Here is a 21,091-nt window from a genome sequence, read left to right on the forward strand (position 1 = left end):
ACTCCGTGTCACTGACTTCCTGGCCTTCCCCTGATTAACGGCGAGAGGACACATGCTGAGAGACCCAGTATTTGGGTATTTTTGTCTTCTTCAAGTCGTACATTTATGGTAACACCCACCAGATCTTTCATAATTCGTCCACCAGCAGTTTGCACGCATGAGCTAAAAATGGATTTAATAGTCTTCCTAGTGGATTAATTAACGTCTGTTTATCTCCAGTGAAGGCCAGTATGATGTAGACATGTGCTCACATCCTCTAGGCTATTGGTGAGCAACTGATTAGTCAAATGTATGCTGTAGCAATGCAAACAAACAACAGATAAATGAAGGACTCACTAGGTTGTTCACTTTTCAAATAGGAGGGTGCCACTGGCAAATCTTCAAAATCACCAGAGTAAGTGTTTTCAGCTTTTCAGAACAAGGAAACTCATGCAGTACAGATGTCAGTGTTTGAACAAGTGCAAGACCTATGTTTGATTTTATAGAGACGCTTACACTATTGTCAGTAACAGCAAGAACCTTTTTTTCTGCATGCATGTTTGAATAACATATCAGGGTGTCGAATTTAATCACACCTCACAAAACCATGAATCACCTGCAATCGAAATCCCCCCACTGCTCCCCATCCATCATTTTCTTCAGTCCCACAGCCACACACAGTGCTCAAATGAATAAAACATGGCACATGGGTGGTGAGCACAGGGTCATGGCAGAGTTTGTCATTAGCAGCTACTTGTTCCTCTGTGTTCATATCAAGCGCCTGATCTAAATGACTTATTGTACTTCATAAAAACATTTGTACAGTTGCCATTTCCGGCCATTCTCTCCTCCACTCCCAGAACAATGCCAGCCTCAACCTGCTCGCTCTCCTCTGGGTCGTGAAATCCACAACCTGCTGCACCGTAATTGCATCACCAGCTGTTTCTGTGCCAGTTATTGCCAGAGTGAGGTTATTTATTCCATACTTCCAAGCTATTCACCAATGTAGACTAAGTTTGCTGTTTCACTTCAAAACTATGTCAATGCCTAATACGGTCATCCCGTCATAGCACTCGACATGTAGGAATAAAATACCATACAATACCATAGAATGCATATAGTTATACCAGTTCAGACGAATAATTATTTGCCAAATGTTTCATGTTTTTCATTATCTTTGACGAGCTCTGCAGACTGTATTTGATGGGAAGACCAGTACTTCAAGGATGGAATGTGCTCTGGAATATTTGGCAAAAGCTGAAAGCCAGTGATAGTTCAAAGACCTTGATCGAGGCATCTTTAGGTTTATAAAAAAATCTTAGATAAGTCCTTTGAGGCTTCTGGAAAAGTCAAAGAACATCTCATTTTCATTTCCCCTCCACTTGAAAACCATGTATTAAATCTTACACCAAGTTGATTATTACAGTGTGCTAATATATATTCAAGGTTTAAAAAAAAATGATTTGGGACTTGTAAGTGTAGTATATTATGATGCATGCAGTATAAATATAGTGTGTCCTCCTGAAGGTGATCTGTCCCCACATCGCATTGAGGAGAGTAGGCTACATATTATGCAAGCCAGAAGGAATTTACCATGCAGTTCAACTTGGTGGTAAGACTGTGCACATACTGTGTTTCCATTTCATCCTTGCCATCCTAAGGTGCTTGGGGTATAATCCGTGCCAAGTGACCTGGAAAAGTGTAAACTCTGAAATTACGTGTTTGTTAAACAGCACGGATGAATCACATAGAGTATATTCATGTCCATCGCCATGATGTGAGCTTTCACTCATGAGCCGAAGCATGGCTCGCAGTCACTACCGTCTCCTCTGGTTCTCTGCTAAACAGCCCTGGACATGGATGGTGTGGGGAGGTGGCTTTCAGACAGCAGTGAGGAGACACGCATCAGGGGAAGCAAATGGCAAAGACATCATTAAGAAAAACAGCCGCTGTAGGTGTGCAGTGGCATTTAAAGCCATCAGGGTTAAGTCAGTGATGAAGGCATGGGAGTGACACAGGCAGCTCCATTCATATAGCAGTGATTACAAAATAAATAAAATAAAAGTCAGGAGCTGCTAAAAGCTTGGACAGGTGTTAAGAGTGTCACACTTGGTGGCTGATGCTCATTGTAAGTGGCAACAGTCTTTCACATTTAGGTGCAATGCTGATGTCAGTTTGCGTTTTTCGTCTGTTGACAACAAGGCACCTCTTCTGTGTGCATCAGAGAGCCAATGAATTTTGTATAAGTCATCTGTTCAGTCTGTGCTAATGCAAGAGAGGGGGTCCAAAGGCTGCCGAAAAGTCATGTGCAACATTACATAAGAATGACTCGTTGTGAGGTGAGCACAGTTCTTCATTTAGCCAGATTTTACACTATCATTTACACAGCACTGACAGAATCCATTTTTATCAGTCTGCGTGTGTGCGTGTGTGTGTGTGTGTGTGTGTGTGTGTGTGTGTGTGTGTGTGTGTGTGTGTGTGTGTGTGTGTGTGTGTGTGCGTGTGTGCGCGTGTGTGTGTGAGTGTGCGATGCAGAGGAGCCGGGGTGTTCATCAGGGCATACTCAGTGGAGGTGAGCCCTCCATCAGCGAGTGACTTTGTCTGCCTTATGAAATGGGATCATGACGAATACCCAAATGAGTGAGAGGAATGAGAGGATAAAGCAGGAGACCCCAGACACAGCCCATTACGGAGAGAGCAGACATCATTCCGGCCGTAATGCACTATTCCTCTGCACCGCACAGAGGTCAACCTCGGGTCAACCAGCGGGCCAACCAGCGGGTTGACTTATTGGATTCCTCATCCATTCCAAATTGAGGTGATGTGCTTGGACGTTCAGAGGTGAACTGGTGTCATTTCTCCCCTAACCTTTTCGAATTCAATCATGGACATGGCCAACTGTGCGTTATAAAAAGCCAAAGCCTGCAGTTGCTTCTCCTTTTCATAATTTTCCAAGTGAAGCAAGTGAATTTACCACAATCTAAGTGCTAATCTAAGTAATATTTTAAAACAGATGAAAGATACATTTCATCAAATGGCCATTTATGGAAGATTTGGCTGCCTTCTACATTTTGCCTCATTTTATTCATAGTTACTGTTCACTTTCCCAGCAGCAAAGAAAGTAAACTAGATGTACTGCATAGTGGTACAAAATGTGACCGCCGCTCAGTCCTGTACATCCATTCCGCGAAAATAAATCATATTAATGAATTTGTCTCCATTTTCTACTCCATCCCTCACTCTTGAAACTTTTGTGTATGCTTGTTTGGAATGTGTGTGTGCGGGCCGCACACAAAGTCGCCTACTGGCGCTGCAAAGGTGAATAGATTTGTAGCACTTGCCAAAAAAATTGTAGCATTGTTATAAAACTTTTAAAATCTCTAACCCTTTCAGACCCCACGTCCATTGGAATGGACATGACATATTTTTGGGTCTAGACCAATGAAAATCTGTGATTTCACCATTTTAATTATGCTTTGTAACTGATTGGATCCTGATGACCCAATCAGAATACAGTTAGGGCCTGTAACTTGATCTGAGAGCACTTCAGACATCAGACAAGACAAGCATGGCTCTGAAGCTAGATAGGAACAGGAGTAAACACATTTTTCCCCTCATAAATATGAATTTATGTTTATGATAGTGTGACAGAGCGCAGTGCGTCTGTCACTGGCAAAGGCGGCTTTCCCGCCGCAACGTGAACAATGACTTTACAAACATTTGCACAGACTGCGCTATTAAAGCATGTTGTGATGTTGATTTATTTGATAACATGTTGTGAATGGTACAGACCTGAGGCATGTCAAGACGGAGGTTAAGGTAACACTAGAATTTGGTTTAAGTTAAACATACAGGGAATCAAAGCCGCGATATGCGGTACAGAGGTTGAAGCGTATCTATTTATCGGTAATGTAAGCGTTCTCTAAAGCGCGCATTAGAACATCAATGCTTACTAGCTGGGAGATGGAAGTGCTTTGTCCGAGTGCATGTATGATTGTGTGTATGTACTTGCCTGTTCTCGGTGCTTCAGTTGCTTTCCGGGTGCAGGGGAGCAAACTGGAGTATTGGGCAAGGGACACTTTTCTGCGCATCTTTCGCGCCCAGACGTGGGAGCGCTTATTTGCGCAGGTGTGTTTAGAGTGGTAATATTATTTGGTGCTTAGTGAGGGTTATTATGGCATTGGATGGAAATAACATGAACGATTGTTAGTAATGTGTATTGCCTATGTCATGGGTTAACCAAAATGTGGTGAATTTGCATTAATTGATTTGTTGCTATGCATGGTGTAGTCCAGTGTTTTAAATGGTGTCTGCATAGCGCAGTCAGGAGTTACGATTCCTCCTCAGTGAGAGGTCCTGCTGAAAGGCCTCTGAGGTAGGCATAGAACCTAGTGGGCATTGTCCCGGTGTTTGTTTTCCTTTTTGTATCAGTGTTTGTTTTGTCTGTTGCCTAAACCTGCCGGTAGCTTAATATTAATAATAAAATAAAAAGGAAATTACATCAACTTGAATTTCATTACCTGAGTCTCACCATCCGCTTGGACGCATTACTACAGATAGCCTAACAAATTTGCACTCAGTATAATTCTAACCATTGCAGGTGATGATATTTCAAGTTAGTTTGAATATATTTCATAACAGTGTAGTACAGGATTTTTTCAAAGTGTAATGTCCATCCCATGGACATCAGGTGTTGGGAGATGTTAGCCAACACTCATTTAGGCACTCAGGCAATGTTCTGACATATCCTCAAGACCCAAGCTATAATTTTGAATGCATTTTTTATTTATTTCAGCTATTTTGGATGAATGTGCACTCATTTTACTAAAATGTGTCGTCATTTTTACTAAATCGTGCTCTCATTTTATTAGATTGTGCACTGAATTCAGTCAAATGTGTGCTCGGTTTACTAAATAGTGTGTCCATTTTGCTAAATGGTCGGCTCATTTAGTCAAATTATGCTATTTTTTGTACAATGAGTGCACATTTTAAATAATTCATCCAATTATCTCAAGGAAGTTAGTAGTGGTCTAAATTTATCTCAGCTAATAACAGAACCCACAAGGCCAAATTTAAAAGATCATTCTAGGTCTACCCTAATTGATCTAATCTTTTCCAATAGGACTGACAAAATTGTAGCCTGTGGTGTCTTTGAGCTAGGTATTAGTGACCATTGCCCTGTTGCATGCATAAGAAATACAAAGATAATCAAGAGCAAATCTCACACAGTTACAAAGAGAAACCTAAAACATTTTAGTGAACAAGATTTTTTATCTGATCTTTTTCATAACAACTTACATTATACCTCTGAAATCACAGATGTTGAATTGGCACTGGATTTCTTCACAAAAACCTTCCTTTCAGTCATTGATAAGCATGCACCTTTCAAAAAATTCAGAGTAAAAGATAGAGTAGCTCCCTGGTTTTCACCTGAATTATCAGCTTTATTTAAGGAAAGAAACAGAGCTTGGTCACTAGCTAGAAAAACTGGAAACCCATCAGACTGGTTACTTTTTAAACAATTTAGAAATAAATGCACATCATCTGTGCGGAAAGCTAAATCTAACTATTACTTAGACTTGATAGCAAACTCCAGATCAAACCCTGCACAATTTTGGAAAGCAGTAAACTCACACAAAAACACAACGACTAATTCTTTGCCCACCCATATCAAATATGATGACTATCTCATATCTGAACAAAATGAGATTACCCTTGCTTTCAATAAACATTTTGTTGAAGCTGGGCATTTATTTGATAAAGAGTTTAAAGGGACTCCTCAGACAATTGACAATTGTGAGCAGTACACAAACCATGTTTCTAAGTTTACTTTTCAACCTTTCTCTCAAAATGAAGTGTTTGAGGCATTACACACTATTGACACTAGGAGTGCTACTGGAGAAGATAATTTAGATCCTTTTTTCCTTAAATTATCTGCTCCTATCATCACAAAGCATATAACACATATACAGCGGGGGAAATAAGTATTGAACACGTCAACATTTTTTTCAGTAAGTATACTTCCAGTGAGGCTATTCGCATGACATTTTCACCAGACATTAGTATTAACTTAGGTAATCCACACATATATAAAAATCCAAACATTAATGTCTAAAAGTAGAGTTATGAGTAAAAAAGTGGAATGGCACAGGGAAAAAGTATTGAACACACTAAGAAAAAGCAGTACACAAAGGCAAGGAATGGCAAGGAACAAACTGGAATCTATAAGTATTTAGAGAAATTATCCCTCCTATCTGTGCAAATTGATATAAACTGGGTTAGTACATACTGGTGGGCTATAAAAAAGTTTTTTGTTACCAAGGTGTCACACAAGAAACATTTCATGATGGGCAAAAGCAAAGAGCCCTCCCAAGACCTTTGCAACCTTATTGTTGCAAAACATATCAATGGAACTGGTTACAGATGCACTTCAAAACTTCTGAATCATCCAGCAAGCAGTATTGGAGCCATTATCTGCAAGTGGAAGGAACATCAATGCATCATCAACTGGCCATGCACAGGATCTCCTTGCAAGATTTCTGACCAGGAAGTCAGAAGGATAGTCAGAAGTGTAGCCGAAGATCCAAGGACCACTCAGAGAAAGCTCCAGAAAGACTTGGAGGCAGCAGGTACAATTTTTACAGAGAAAATCATAGGTAATGCACTCCACCACCATGGCATCTACGCACGCTCATCCCGCATGACTCTTTTGCTGAAGAAAAACATGTCAAACCTCGTTGAAAGTTTGCTACACAACATTTGGACAATCCTATGCAATACTGAGAGAATGTATTCTGGTTAAAAATGTAACTTTTCGGATGTCATACTACACACCATATTTGGAGGAGAAATGGCACTGTGCATCACCCTAAAATACCCTACCAACAGTGAGGTTTGGAGGTGGTGGCATCATGGTGTGGGCTGTTTTTCATCTCATGGTACTAGCAGACTTCATACAGTTGAAGGAATGATGAATGGAGTCATTTTTTTCTGGGAGAATCTTTACATCCACCAGGATGATGAGGATGAGACATGGCTAGACCTTCCAGCAGGACAATGATCCTAACCATTCAGCAAAGGAAACTCTCAATTGGTTTCAGAGAAAGGAAATTAAGGCCCTGACTTCAATTCAATTGAACAGTTTTGGAAGTTAACTAAAGATCAGGATTTACAAGAGGGACCCCTGAAATCTTCAATATTAAAGGACTATCTGTTTAAAAGAATGGGCCAAACTCACACCAGAATACTCTGACTGATTAGTTTCATCATACAGGAAATACCTTGAAGCTGTCATTACGAATAAAGGCTTTTCCACAAAGTATTTAAGAAATTTCAGCAGGCGTGTTCAATACTTTTTTCCTGTGTCATTCCACTTTATTGCACATAACTCTACCTATGGACTTTAATGTTTGGATTTTTTTATATGGGTGGATTATCTGAGTTAATACTAATGTCTGGTGAAAATTTCATGCAAATAGCCTCATTGGAAGTATACTTACTGAAAAAAATGTTGACGTGTTCAATACTTATTTTCCCCGCTGTATTTAATCTTTCCATTGTGATGAGCATATTTCCCAGTGCATGGAAACTAGCACATGTGACACCTTTGCACAAAGGGGGTGATAGAGATGATTTAAATAATTACCGTCCAATCTCCAAATTACCCTGTTTATCAAAGATTTTTGAATCATTGGTTAATAACCAACTCAAGTAATTTCTTTCATGCCATGACATATTAAATCCACAACAATCTGGTTTTAGAACTAACCACAGCACTATCACAGCTACCACATTAGTTACTAATAACATCATATCTGCCTTAGACATTAAAAAGCATTGTGCTGCCCTTTTTGTTGATCTGTCAAAAGCATTTGATACAGTTGATCATCCATTACTGTTACAAAGATTACATGATATTGGTTTGGATGATAAGGCATGTAAATGGTTTTGTAATTATTTGTCCCAGAGGTTTCAGTGTGTTAAGTCAGGAAATGTTAAGTCTGAGTTTTTGCCAATCACAAAGGGTGTTCCACAAGGGTCTATTTTGGGCCCAGTTCTCTTCACCATCTACATCAATGACATTGTCTCTTCTCTAAATGGTTGTCAAGTCCACCTTTATGCTGATGACACTATTTTGTATTGCATCGCTGACTCTGTTCAACTTGCAATTGATAATCTCCAGCTTTCATTTAATGTTCTTCAAGAAGCTCTCATTAATCTTAAATTAGTTCTAAATGAGAAGAAAACCAAATTTATGTTATTTAGTAGAGCAAGGAACACTGAGGTTAATGGCATGCAAATAACCACTGTAACTGGTTCAAGGATTGATAGAGTCTCTGAATACAAATATCTTGGTATCTGGCTGGATGAAAAACTCACATTTACCTACCATATAGCCATCCTAGCAAAAACACTGAGAAAAAAAATACAGAAACAAAGCCAGCCTCCCTATGGAAAGTAGGAAACAAGTTGTTGAAGCAGTTTTCATGTCAGTTTTAGACTATGGTGATGTGATATATAAAAATGCTACTGCTTGTTCACTTAAAGCCCTGGACTCAGTCTACCATTCTGCCCTGAGATTCATTACTGGTGATGGCTATAGCACTCATCATTGTGTCCTTTATGGTAAGGTGGGTTGGTCATCTTTGACAGAGAGGAGACAAAATCATTGGCATCTGTTTATTTACAAAGGTATTGTTGGGAAATTACCAGGTTATACTTCAGACATGCTTGTGTGGAATTCTGGTCCCTATCAGACCAGATCAAATGACTGTTTGATGCTCAAGGTTTCTCGTATCCACTCTGAGTTGGGAAAGTCGGCCTTTTGTTATAGTGCCCCTACTTCCTGGAATAATCTTCAGTGTAATATAAAAATGAACTCTATACTTTCCTATAATCAATTCAGATCTGTAATCACAAACCTTCCTATGTCAATTTGTACCTGCTTTAAGTAAATGTCTTTATTATTATTATTATTATTATTTTTTTTTTATTATTAAGATTTTATGTATTTTTCCCCTCCCTCCTCTATAATGTATATCTTATTATTTATTTATTTTACTTTGTTTTATTTTATTTATAGGCCTAGACCTATACCTATACTTTCTTTTTCTCTCTCTTTTTACATTTTGTTACTTCATTGTTTCTGTTATCTCGGCTTCATTGAAAATGAGGGCTTCCCTCAATGACCCTCCGAGAATAAATAAAGTTTGAATGAATTTTAGTACAATGAGTGCACTATTTACTAAAAAGAGTGATTTAGTAGACGAGCACACTATGTAGTAAAACGAGTGCACAATTTATGGTGCGTAAATTCAATCTGACACTGAAAATAAAATAGCTCTCTGAAGTTCAAAAAACTAATGTATTACATTTTACATAATATTTTAATATATTGTGTGCACGTTTTACTAAATTGTGCGTATGTTTACTAAATTTAGTAAAACGAGTGCACTTAGTATAGGCTAACAAGCGCATGATTTAGCAATATGTGCACACAATTTAGTAAAATGAGCATACGTTTTCTGGATATACCAAAAAATATCTTGCAATGACTGCTCTAGGGTTCCGTACTAACCATATTACAATCTATTCTTGTTAGTATAACAGTACCCAGAGTACGCTCTGGATGCTCTGAGAGTGTGACACTTTGAATAAACGAATGATAATTCCACCCACGGTCCAAATTTACGAACGGTTAAAAGTTTTTAAGAGTTGGCTCAGAGTGCTTGGAGTGGCAATTTACAAACGCACTCTTAGTAAAATAAGTGCATAATTCAGTAAAACGAGTGTATATTATCTTGATAAACAAAAACAATCTTGCAATGACATCTCCTGGGGGGTGTCATTGCAAGATTTTTTCCGGTGTTCTGTATTGGAACATGTAATTAAAAAATTCAATTTAACAGTTCAGTTCACAAGACTGTGTGAAAATAACAGTGCAAAATACAAAAAACAACGCAAACTGTGTGTGTATATTGAAAACTGTTAATTTTGTACTAGCACCACAGGTATTGTGTGGACGCATGTTTTGACCTGCTCATAGACATATAAAAACATTTAGACACATGCAAACATCCAGTTCCAAATGTTTAAGTCATATGTGATTATTACTTTCAATACTATATGTAAAAACATATTTTTTCCCCCTAAGTCCTCATGTCATTTTACACCTAGGCTATTTAGTCGAGGCGTCCATTGTAATGGACATTAAAAAACAGTAATAAAGACATGATTTATCAAATAGTTATTTTCCCCCTTTATTTCTACATTGGAGAGGAGTAAAAATCAGCTGAATAAAAAATGTTTTGCTCAACAGAAAAAAATCAGGTCTGAAGGGGTCTAAACAATCACAAGTAGGGCAGTTCATCACAGTCCATCCATTGCAACTGGACTGATAAAGGTACACCTGTAGGCTACATTGTATTTGGGAAAAGCAGAAGGTAGCAGCATAATGTATTTATTTATTTATTTATTATTAAACAAAACAATCCCTGTCAGTTCCATGCAGTTTTCAACAGCTATCAAGAAGAGAGGTCATGTCATGGATATTTGTGAATGTTTCTTCTTCTACATATGCATAAGTTTAGTCATCTAGTTCATGATATTCAGCTTTATTGTCAATGCACAAATTAAATACCATTAGCCTAAAACAAAATGTAGTTTTACCCAGTGGTGCAAATAACTGATATGTCCAAAAGGGCCTTCATGAAATGCGTTGCTAGCCTGTTCATACACATTTTAACGGGCCAGGTTGAAGAGCTACCGTCCGTTATTGTTTGTGCAAATAATAGGCTGATTCATGTTCCCTTGCATTTTGCAACTATGAGGTCCATGGTTAGATTGGCTTTCGCCAGACCAAGCTCAATCTTTTAAGAAATCGAAAAAGAAATAGCCGGCAGATCAGGCTGAGTTCACCCAGCCTAAAGTCCATGGTATAGGCACCCGAAAGAAATATTGTTTAATTTTTGCGATTGAGATATCCACGCACTGGCGCCCCCCCTGCGATGTGTTCTCCCCCAGGTTTCAGAGCTATTCTAAATGCAAAAATGCATAGAGGAGTTATGACAAAACCGTGACTGTTAACAAACTATATAAGATAGGCCCTATGCTAGGCCTATTACACAACATAAATGGTCACTATGCTGGCGACCCAAATAAAATCTCCTTTGGGAACCAATGGCTAAAGTATCAAGCGGACTTAAGCTGCCACCTCTTGGCGAAAAGTTAATCGTTTTGCATAGTAATACATTTCACGCAGCTGTGTTAATCACGGAAAGCGCGAATGAAGTGGACACTTCTAAATGGAACCCAATCCACTGTACAGTAGCTCAAGGTCATAAAAAAACAGCCATAATGAAAGCGTTATCATTGTTTGGCTACTTCACACACACGTGTTTTTTAATCGCATAGACTACAAACGTACCTGCAGTAAAAACCAAGCATGTCTGATAAACATTCTCAGATTTATTTCGGCTTCAGGAATGAAAATCGTCCTTCCTTATTAGACGTTCTCTGCGGTAAACTACAGTCCTTGTAGGAAGTGTCCATTGTTTTTCCAACCCACTTTAGATTAACTTCCAACAAAATTACGTCTCACTGCAATGATGCGCCATCTGGTGGACAAACGACTACGTAATGCCAATACTGGAAATGCAGCCATGATGATGATGATGAATATTTGGTTTTCCTTTAATCCTACTGAATTTGTAATTATGTATCGGCTGTTCTATGTGCGTGCCTGTGTGTGTGTGTGTGTGTGCGTGTGTTTATGTGTGCACCACCATATACAGGCCAATGAGTGTACAGTCACTAAATGTACACATAACTTAAATTTTTTTAGACCCCCCCATGGATGAAATTCTACGAAACTTGGCATACCCCCAGATAATGACAGGTTAATCATACACATAACATTTGGTGCAGTTCTGAACATCTTAACTGAAGAGAGGGGCGATTAAAGCAGAATGATATTGCATTTTCATTTTTTACCGGGGGGGTGCAAATCACAAATGAGTGATTATGGGCTAGGTTGATGTGGGCCCTTGAGACCAACATACCATAAAAATTTCTTCATCCTCGGTGCCACGGTTCAGGTAGTTATTTAGGAAAAACTAAATTTGGAGTGGCCCCCGGGGACCAAACTAATTTTTTCCGTAAAAGTCTAGTGGGGCTACATACCCACCAAATGTCATGTGCCCCGGTGTTTCGGTGTCCCGGGTATCGTTGACCAAAAATTCAGGAAGTAGATGACGAAAAAAACAAAAAAAACCTTTGACAATCATTGTATGACCGCTTCGCTAGCTTCTGCTAGCGGCGGTCATAATAAGCCTTTAAATGATTCACATGGGAGAGAATAGTTCTAAATCCCTCTAAATAGAAGTGGTCCAGTGCCACTGATTAAGTGCGTGAGGAGGTTCAGGGAAGGTGTTGACACTAGACATCCCCTGGGTGTGCTCAGGGACAACAGCAAACAGCAGAAACATTAGGCACAATGACCATGTGGAAATAGCCCTTTCGTGACCACATAGTGTCTGTCTGTCCCATCTAACAGCTTCCACTGCATTGGTCTGTGTCATAAAATGAGATGAAAGAAATCTATTTTAGCTTAGTTTTATGCCAACAGCCTTGATGGCTGGAGCTAAAAAGAAACAAGAGCCAACAACAAAATCTTTCCTGAGAATCTGTATAGTTATGTAATATCTCTTCCTTATTATATAATACCTCAGTGACCGAGTGAAAGATTGTAATGGCAAAAATGCTTTGGCCAGTCTTAAGATGATTTTGTGTGCTGTCATTGGACTGTCAAAATAATTTTACCAATGATTTGCAAGAACCCTACTATAGCATCCACGAAATGACTAACGAAGCAGACAGCCCTCACCCTGCCTTTCACTGTGTATGTTGCAGGCAAAAGCTATGAAGTCACACTGGTCCATAAGCAAAGACTCTCACCTCTCTAACAAGATCAAATTATTTCCTTTTCTAAGATCACTAAGATAGCAAGTGAGGTCTTTATTTTTCTCAGATTCTCTACAAAGCCAGCCAAAGTTATGATGACTGATTTTACATCTACGTTATAAAAACAATCAATTGAGTTTTGCACACTACTACATTATTTAACTGTGTGGATGTATCTGGTGGTATGTTTTAACATAAATCTCAGCAGGATGTAAACAGGACACAGTAAACAAATTATTGGTGTTAATATATTCACACTCATTTCCTCCTTACACAAAACCATCACATTACACGTCTTTGGAAGTATGCAGATGATCATCATAAAAATTCAGTAGAATATTCATGAATAGTGTGGTTTATTTAAAAAATATACAAATAAACATGTATCACCACTACAGATTTACAACACAATGTGCCTGTTAGATAGATATATATATATCACCTCCTATCTAATCCAGGAATCTATTAGAAGCAAGAAGAGACATCAGGACAGAAATAGGCAGGAGATAAATAGGGATTGATGACTTCAATTTTGTCAAATACAAACCTCACAGAGTAGGCAATAGCATTTGTATCACTATTTCATCTATTTGGATCCAACCAGATGTGTCTCGACTTTAAGAACAAGATAGCATTGTCACAAAAAATACCAATGGAATAGGATGCTCTATGTTTTTATACCCTGTTGAAACAATATCACTCATTGCAAAGTTGCAATATAACATTGATATTGCAACCCACTGTTGCTGAAGTGGGTGATAGCTGAAGTGTGATAGAAATTCAGATTCCCTTGACATTACATCATAGCAATTATTTAAAAAGTCTGACTTTAAAGCAATTATACATAAGTATAAGTTCTGCTAGGTTTGACTACCATGGGAGTCAACCTCCTACCTTTGATGTTCTATTCACATGTGAAATCTTTAGGGATAGACTTCCCTCTCTTTGGAATTTCACCAACGGTTAGCATAGACACCCACTGTTGATATCATTAGCTGTGATTATAATGGCCAGTAGAATTCTGGATAAGTGCATTCACAGAGCATGAGAGCTATCAGGATGTAATTAATTTACAGTAATTTACAGCAAATAACTGGGTTTTTTTACAGCATGGGGTAATTTTGCCAACCTGTATAAAACATTCATGCAAATACACTGAATATTTACAAGCTAAAACTCCAGACTCTAACAGCACCAATTACACTCAAAATGACATTTTTACACCAGAATACAGAATCAGGCTACTCCCAACTTTTTTGCCATTTTCACTTTACTATACTTTACACTTTACACTTTACTATAACTAAACGTGAAACAAATGTATGTATGTATGTTTACAGAACAGAACCAGGTTTAAATATATTTTGCCTTCTAACCTGTTTATCATGTAACATTGTGCATCCTTAAAGAAACTGTGTCCTCATTTTCAGCTTTCCAGCTCGACAGAGAAATGCACTCTTTAGCTTTGGATGTTCATCAAAGCGAATTTCAAAGTATAAATATTCATGTTTGAAAATGAGACTTTTTCTTCTTCTGTCTTCTTTTGAGACAGCAGTGCACGCATGAGGCGCGAGAAGGAGACAAGGACCCAGAGTGAGATTAAGGGGGCTTTTCCTCTGGTGTGGCCGCCATTCAGGAATGGGAATTCTTGGGCCACAACAGTGTAGTGAGATACACGCCGAGCACTCGCACAGGGAGCTACAGCAACCACTGTTAAATCTTTGATCCCAGACGACAAGTGTTACACAGCCAATACCAGCTGCTATCACACAGACAGATGGCTGGGCAGAACCACTTGTGTCCCACGCACCCACTGGCTGGCATTGTCTGGCGCGCCCTGGTCGTCTCACACTTTCAGGGCCTCGTGCACGCCCATGGCGGAGAGGCGGCGGTTGATGTTGCGGTAGCGGCAGCGGAGCAGGTCGCGGTAGGTGGAGCGCAGGTCGCGGTTGAAGAAGGCGTAGATGAAGGGGTTCATGAGCGAGTTGGCGTAGCCGAGCCAGAGGAGCGTGCGCTCCAGCCAGGCGGGGCCGCAGCTGCACAGCGCGCCGCAGGCGAACGGCCGCGCCGTGGTGAACACGAAGAAGGGCAGCCAGCACACGGAGAAGACGCCCACGATCACCCCCAGCGTGGTGGCCGCCTTCTGCTCGCTCCGGAACACCGAGGCGTTGCGCCGCTCGTGATGCAGCAGGCGCGCCAGCATCGACCACTCCTCTCCCGGCGGCCTGACCGGCGCTGGGGCCAGGCGCGCACCCTGCGGGCCAAATCCCTCGCCGGTCGTCACAGCGCCGGCGTCCGCTGGGGGGTCCCGCCACGGGCAGGGCGCCAGGGTGGTGAAGCGATGCTTGGCGCCGCTCTTACGGGCGGCCCGGAAGATCTTGTAGTACATGATGAGCATGACGGCCATGGGGATGTAGAAGGCCACGGCGGTGGAGTAGAGCGTGTAGCCCACGTCCTGGCTGATCAGACACACGCCCGCCGTGTTGATGTTCTGGGCCCAGCCACAGAACGGGGGCAGCGTGATGGAGGCCGACGCCAGCCACACGCCCACGATCATCTTGGCCATCAGCTGCCCGTTCTGCCTCGCAGGGTAGGTCAAAGGCCGGGTGATGCCCAGGTACCTTTAAGAACCAAAAGAACCAAGAGAAGGTCAAAGGTCAAAAAAAGAACAGCAATTAGATTGCAATGCATTCAAGTTTAAACAAGGAATTCTACCAACTCTGCATTTTATAATTAAAATGAAACAACTCTAAACACACCACCTCAAAGAAGCAAAAGATAAAAAATTGATAACTTCAGATTAAGCATTAATCCTCCAATTTCCCAAAACCAATATTTATGAACTGCTTGAGGTATGAACGCAGCTGCAAAACACACCTGTAAATCAGCATTCCTAAAAGGTCCCTTATAGAACTTCGGCAAGCCTCTAGATAATATATATTTAAGTCTCTGCATAGATTGCTGTTGCATGCACTTCCCAGACTGTATATTAGTTCCTTTGCAGCAGGGCACAGTGACAGGTTACAAAGTCTCTGTCAGCATACATTGCTGTACCACTGGTTACCGAAGAGAGAATATGCAACCACAGAAAAAACAGAGTACAGTATATGTCTGTCTACAATATATGCTTGGGTCTTGACAGGCATAACATCCATGCTGTCCTGTACAATTTATAATACTGACAAGCAAAATGTAATGCAGAATGAAATCGTACACATAAGAATCTGACATACAGTAGGCTGCTAAAAAGTAACAATTTTGCTTCAATGAATGTACTGTAATGAATCATGACTCTTCGAATATGACACACAGACAGATAATGTTCACTGTAAGATATAGAGGTAGGGGACAGTACAGGACAACTGACTGTCCTCCAAAGGACATGTACTCTAACTTCAGCGATGCCCTTTGAAGATGTCTCCCAGGATTTTCTCGCTCCCTTCAGAGTGTCATGGTTGAACAGTCAGCGCAGATCTAGCAGGTGACATGTGACGGGCCTCACACATGCCTTTACCTGGACACATCCTCCATAACACAAGCTGACAGAGCAGGCAGGTGAGAGGAGAAGAGCGCAGCAATGATCTAGTTCAGGGGCGAAGACATACAGTAGCCCAATGTGATCTCTTGCTCATGGCCCTAATGTGTGATACCATAGAGGTCAGCATGTTCATTTCACAACTCAACTGTAATCACATGTGGAACCATCATCTTCTAGCTATTTCTAAACACATTCAATTGTTTTAATAACAGGTTACTGCAGAGAGCGATTAATAGAGCAATTTCAAAACAAGATTTTTTATTTAGGTTAATCACTTATTTTAAGTGAATTATTTACGCTGCCAATTGTGTCTTTTAATTACAGTTTAATTGTACTCTCATTTAGTCCTCTACTCATTTTGAAGAGCAGCCATGGCATAATATTGTGTTCTGCATTGCATATTAAGAAGCCATATACAATTACATGCTATTGCAACTAAAAAAAAACTAAGATTAAAACGACTCAGACCAAGAGCAAACAGCATATATCACAATGATTAGAGCCATTGAAAGTAGTCCACCTTTGCTAATGCTTTTAAAATTCCAAATGTACCAAACCAGCATAAAACCACAAAGCTCTTGATCAGTCTAGCCTGACTGTAATGATCATATGTAAACAGCAAAGGGTGCAAGCGAGGGAAAGGACATAAGGCATACGCACAAAAAGGGTAAAAAGAACACAACTGCCTGCAGACATTTTTGATGTTAAATAAAGGTGTCATTGGCATATCCTCACCTTTCAACACAATTGTATTTAGAGTGATGTAATTGCTAAGCCAGGCATCAGGTTTAGTTCTTTAGAAAAAAAAGTATCTAGAGACGTTTATATTTGTACATTTTGTACAAGATTGTATGTGGTCTGTGAAAAAATATTTTGAATTTCTGTCTGCTGCTTGAAATAAGCCTCACACCACATCACGACAGCTGTAAAGGACCAGTTTAAGCTACTTTTTAAAGGCTGCACTGCACCGGATTTATACAACCTGGGCCATCGTGTTTGTAGACCAGAGGATTTACTTTATATTCTAAGAAATTGACAAGTCCCTTCAGAGAAGTTTTATTGTAATATGTGCCAAGGTGTATAAAACAAAACCTGGACATTTGCATTTTGATAGTGAAAATGTTACAATTCCCAATCCACCTTTTCTTGACTTTGCAAAACTACACACTTTTAGCATATGGCCAGTACTTGTGACTGTAAAGAAATTTGAAATACTGATTGATTGATTGCTTGATTGATTGATTGATTGAGTTTTAGGGTGTATTTATTTCATGGTTATACTGATAAACAGAGAAAAACACATATTTACATATGCTCACACATTGCTGTTCAGAAGACTTCTTTCACCGTTGTCATTCTTGCCTGATTTATGATTGCAATGTCAGAAATTAAATGGCGGGCCTAGGGACCAGTTTTATGTTGGCACAGCATCTCTGTTGGAGATGAGAGCAATGCCAGAGTAAAACATTAAATGGCTCCTCCCATCCTGGAATGAAGCCAATCTGGTAAGCCATCTGATGAACATGCTTTGAGCCTCAGACAGTAATACCACTCAACACATTACTTGGGAATGGGATTTATTTGATTTAGAAGGTTAACTAGTCAGAATTGCCCCTTATTTCTACTGAATATTTCCTGATAAGTGAAATAATATGTGAAATCGGCTGACAAGGGATCAGATGAAAAATTATGTTCATTTTCACAGAACATTTCTATAGCTGTCAGTGGTCCAAGATAGAAAATACTAAGCTTGAGGCCTTAGTATGCCGACTATATGAGGACTTTGGTGAGAAAATATATATCAACACATTGAGTCCTGTAGGATTTCTTGCAAAAAGTGAAATTTCAGCAGATATTGTTTTGTATTATGGAGTCCTACTTTTAGAAACAGAAAACTTAAAAAAAAAAAAAAAAAAAAAAAAAAACATCAGCGCATAGAGAAAGTCCTCCCAATGCAAATACTATGTAAAATAATTGTTACAGTCACTGGTTCAGATCAGTTTCTACTCTTGGAAGGTCTTCACTGCTGTCGCCTGTGGGTAACTCAATAAAGACATGACTTATGTGCCTATTTGATACTGTTGTTACAGAACAGATCCAGGGCTTTTGGACAGCTTTTTGGCATATGAAATGAACAGGCACAAGTACTGAAAAGGTTAATACCTTTGAAATAATTTATATTCAATTTAAAATGTAAAAAAAGTCTCACATGATTTGTCACCTTTGATGTTAACAGTATACATGCTCAAAGGAAATGCTGTAAAGGCCAAGAACAACATTTGTCCCATTGTGCTCTTTGCGTGTGACAAACACCTTATTATGGCTGTAATATTTGATCCCAGGGGACTATTTTGCAAAATATCACAGGAAGTCATTGTGGTGTCATGCTCAACATTCATTGAGTATGACGTGTGTGTAACAAATTGGCAATAGGCCGATTGAATTCAGGCAAAGATTCTTAATTTCCATGCTACACCATGCATTGGTTCAAAAGCTGGTTCTCATTAACTCAAACTTTAGTCCGATATACCAACTGTTTTGATGCAGCTATAAGGTCCCTTTTTCAAAAGGGGATGTACTTCCTCATTTCAGGACCTCTGAATTATTCATGCACTCCACTTAAAAGATTTACAGTTTCACGTATCACATCGTATAGGCCGCTGCAATATAACAGCCAACTTGCTGTAAAAGGTCTGAAATAGAAACACCTTTGCCAGAAACCATGAAATACACAAAAGAGGTACGAAGTTCTCCTCCTGAGATTTGGAGCTCAAATCCAGTGGGCAAATTGTTCTGCTCGGCATAATGGCATTGAGGGTTGACCCACATTTCAGAAAGACATTCATTGATTCATTTATGCTGAGGATGTCTGGCTTTTGTTCCAATGCAGTCATGGAAATTGTGATTTTGCTCTGCATATGCACTATTTATTCCACAATGCATGAAAGCAGGACAGTTGCACCCTCACCTGCACAGCTGTTTGCAAACAAACCTACCTAAACAATACAAAAACACAATACGTTAACAGGTTCAGACATTTGATTATTTAAACATGGGAATAAAATATACTGGATTATGCACATATACAAATTGTAAGCCTACATGACAGATATCTGTATTACAGACTACATTCTGTTCCCTAGAGGCTGTTGAAGCATGTACAACCACTTGTATATATATATCTGGAGAATCTCAATAAAACAGTCTTTGATGGGGAGAGACATTGACCCACCGTCCCCCAAAATGGAATCTGATCTATGGCTCAGCATCAACCAGAATCATTCCATCCCTCCATTTCACAGCAGGCATAGGGTGCAAATCCGAGGCACCAAATAAACTGAGTTTGATCGGCATCCAATACAGGAACCGTCAAAGCCTTATCTAAGTCATTCCTCATTCCAAGTCCATCAAAATAGATCTACAAGTAATTGGACATTCAATTTCCATCAAATCCCCAACGCCTTTTTCTTCATACATTTCTTTTTACTCTACATCTGATCCCCAGAGGGCAATGGTGACAGGACATGGTGGTGATTCATGCAAGGAGCACTTGCACCTCAGATAACCTCCCCTATACCGACAACTACTCTGTTACTCAGGCACAGTCAATCAATCAGTAATCACATCAAAGGGCAAGAAGGCGAGATCCACTGCTCTCACTCCAAATCCCTAGACAGTAGCCATATAGCCTACTGAGTGTTCACAATAAAATTGCATGGCAGATCCTTCATTGATAAAGTACGGAACTATAATGTATTTGAATTCTTCCATGGCAGAAAGGATCACTGTAGACATGAACAAGAAAAACCTTCCACTTTGAAAACAACATTAAAATGTTTTTATTTTTATCTAAAAACAATAAGAACAATAGGTTTTTCACCAAATTACCTCAGTAATGATGTCGTTTGACTTGCAGATGAAAATCTTACCTGTCAACACTGATGACACATAATGTCATTATTGATGCTGTGCAACACATTACATCCATGCTAATGAAGATGTTGCAGAAAACCTCTCCAAACAGCCAAGTACCTCCGGTCAGGTCGGTTACAATAACAAAGGGCATTACGACCAGCGCTACTGAAAGGTCTGCAACTGCCAGAGACACAAGCAGATAGTTGGAGGGCTGACGAAGTTTTTTGACCACACATACCGCTATAACTACCAATGTGTTCCCTATGACAGTTACCGCAGTGATGATTGACAAGGTAATTCCAATGATAACTGACTCCAATGTGCTCATGTCAAACATCTGGTCCCCACATGAATCATTTTTTGAGGGTTCATCCGTAAAGGTAGTTAAAGGTTCCTTGGTGCCGTTCCTAACTTCAACTCCATTTTCTCTGTAGTCAAATACGAGTCCCGTACTCGACGTGGTGAACATTATGCTACTCCAAGTTGTGGGGCAAGTGAAGCCACGACTCGCTCAGGAACGCACTATGTAGTATTCCTTTCCCGCAATGAGCAGTGGTGCGCTGAAACACCCAACCAGCCTGCCGTCTTCCCACAAGCGTGGTCCAATGGATGAATGAAGCACAAGTGCGACTACAGTGGTGGACAGCAGTGCTGAGACCTCCACAACGTCTCAACGAATTGTTTCTTGACATCTCCAGT

General features: G+C 39.9%; 1 protein-coding gene across 1 annotated transcript; it reads right to left on the reverse strand.

Annotated features, from left to right (window-relative positions):
• Nucleotides 1–13,354: 13,354 nt before the first annotated feature.
• On the reverse strand, nucleotides 13,355–20,960 carry htr7b (5-hydroxytryptamine (serotonin) receptor 7b). The gene is made up of 2 exons (XM_076284592.1): nucleotides 20,407–20,960; nucleotides 13,355–15,560 (listed from the first exon to the last, which is right to left on the reverse strand). The coding sequence occupies exons 1-2, from the start codon at nucleotides 20,859–20,861 to the stop codon at nucleotides 14,786–14,788; spliced, it is 1,230 nt and encodes a 409-aa protein (XP_076140707.1). The 5' UTR covers nucleotides 20,862–20,960; the 3' UTR covers nucleotides 13,355–14,785.
• Between the last annotated feature and the right edge of the window lie 131 nt (nucleotides 20,961–21,091).

This window comes from Alosa pseudoharengus, unplaced genomic scaffold (assembly GCF_046254945.1).
Source record: "Alosa pseudoharengus isolate Yale_2024_CS ecotype anadromous, Long Island Sound unplaced genomic scaffold, YU_APseudo_1.1 YU_APseudo_1.1_scf_14, whole genome shotgun sequence".
NCBI lineage: Eukaryota > Metazoa > Chordata > Actinopteri > Clupeiformes > Clupeidae > Alosa > Alosa pseudoharengus.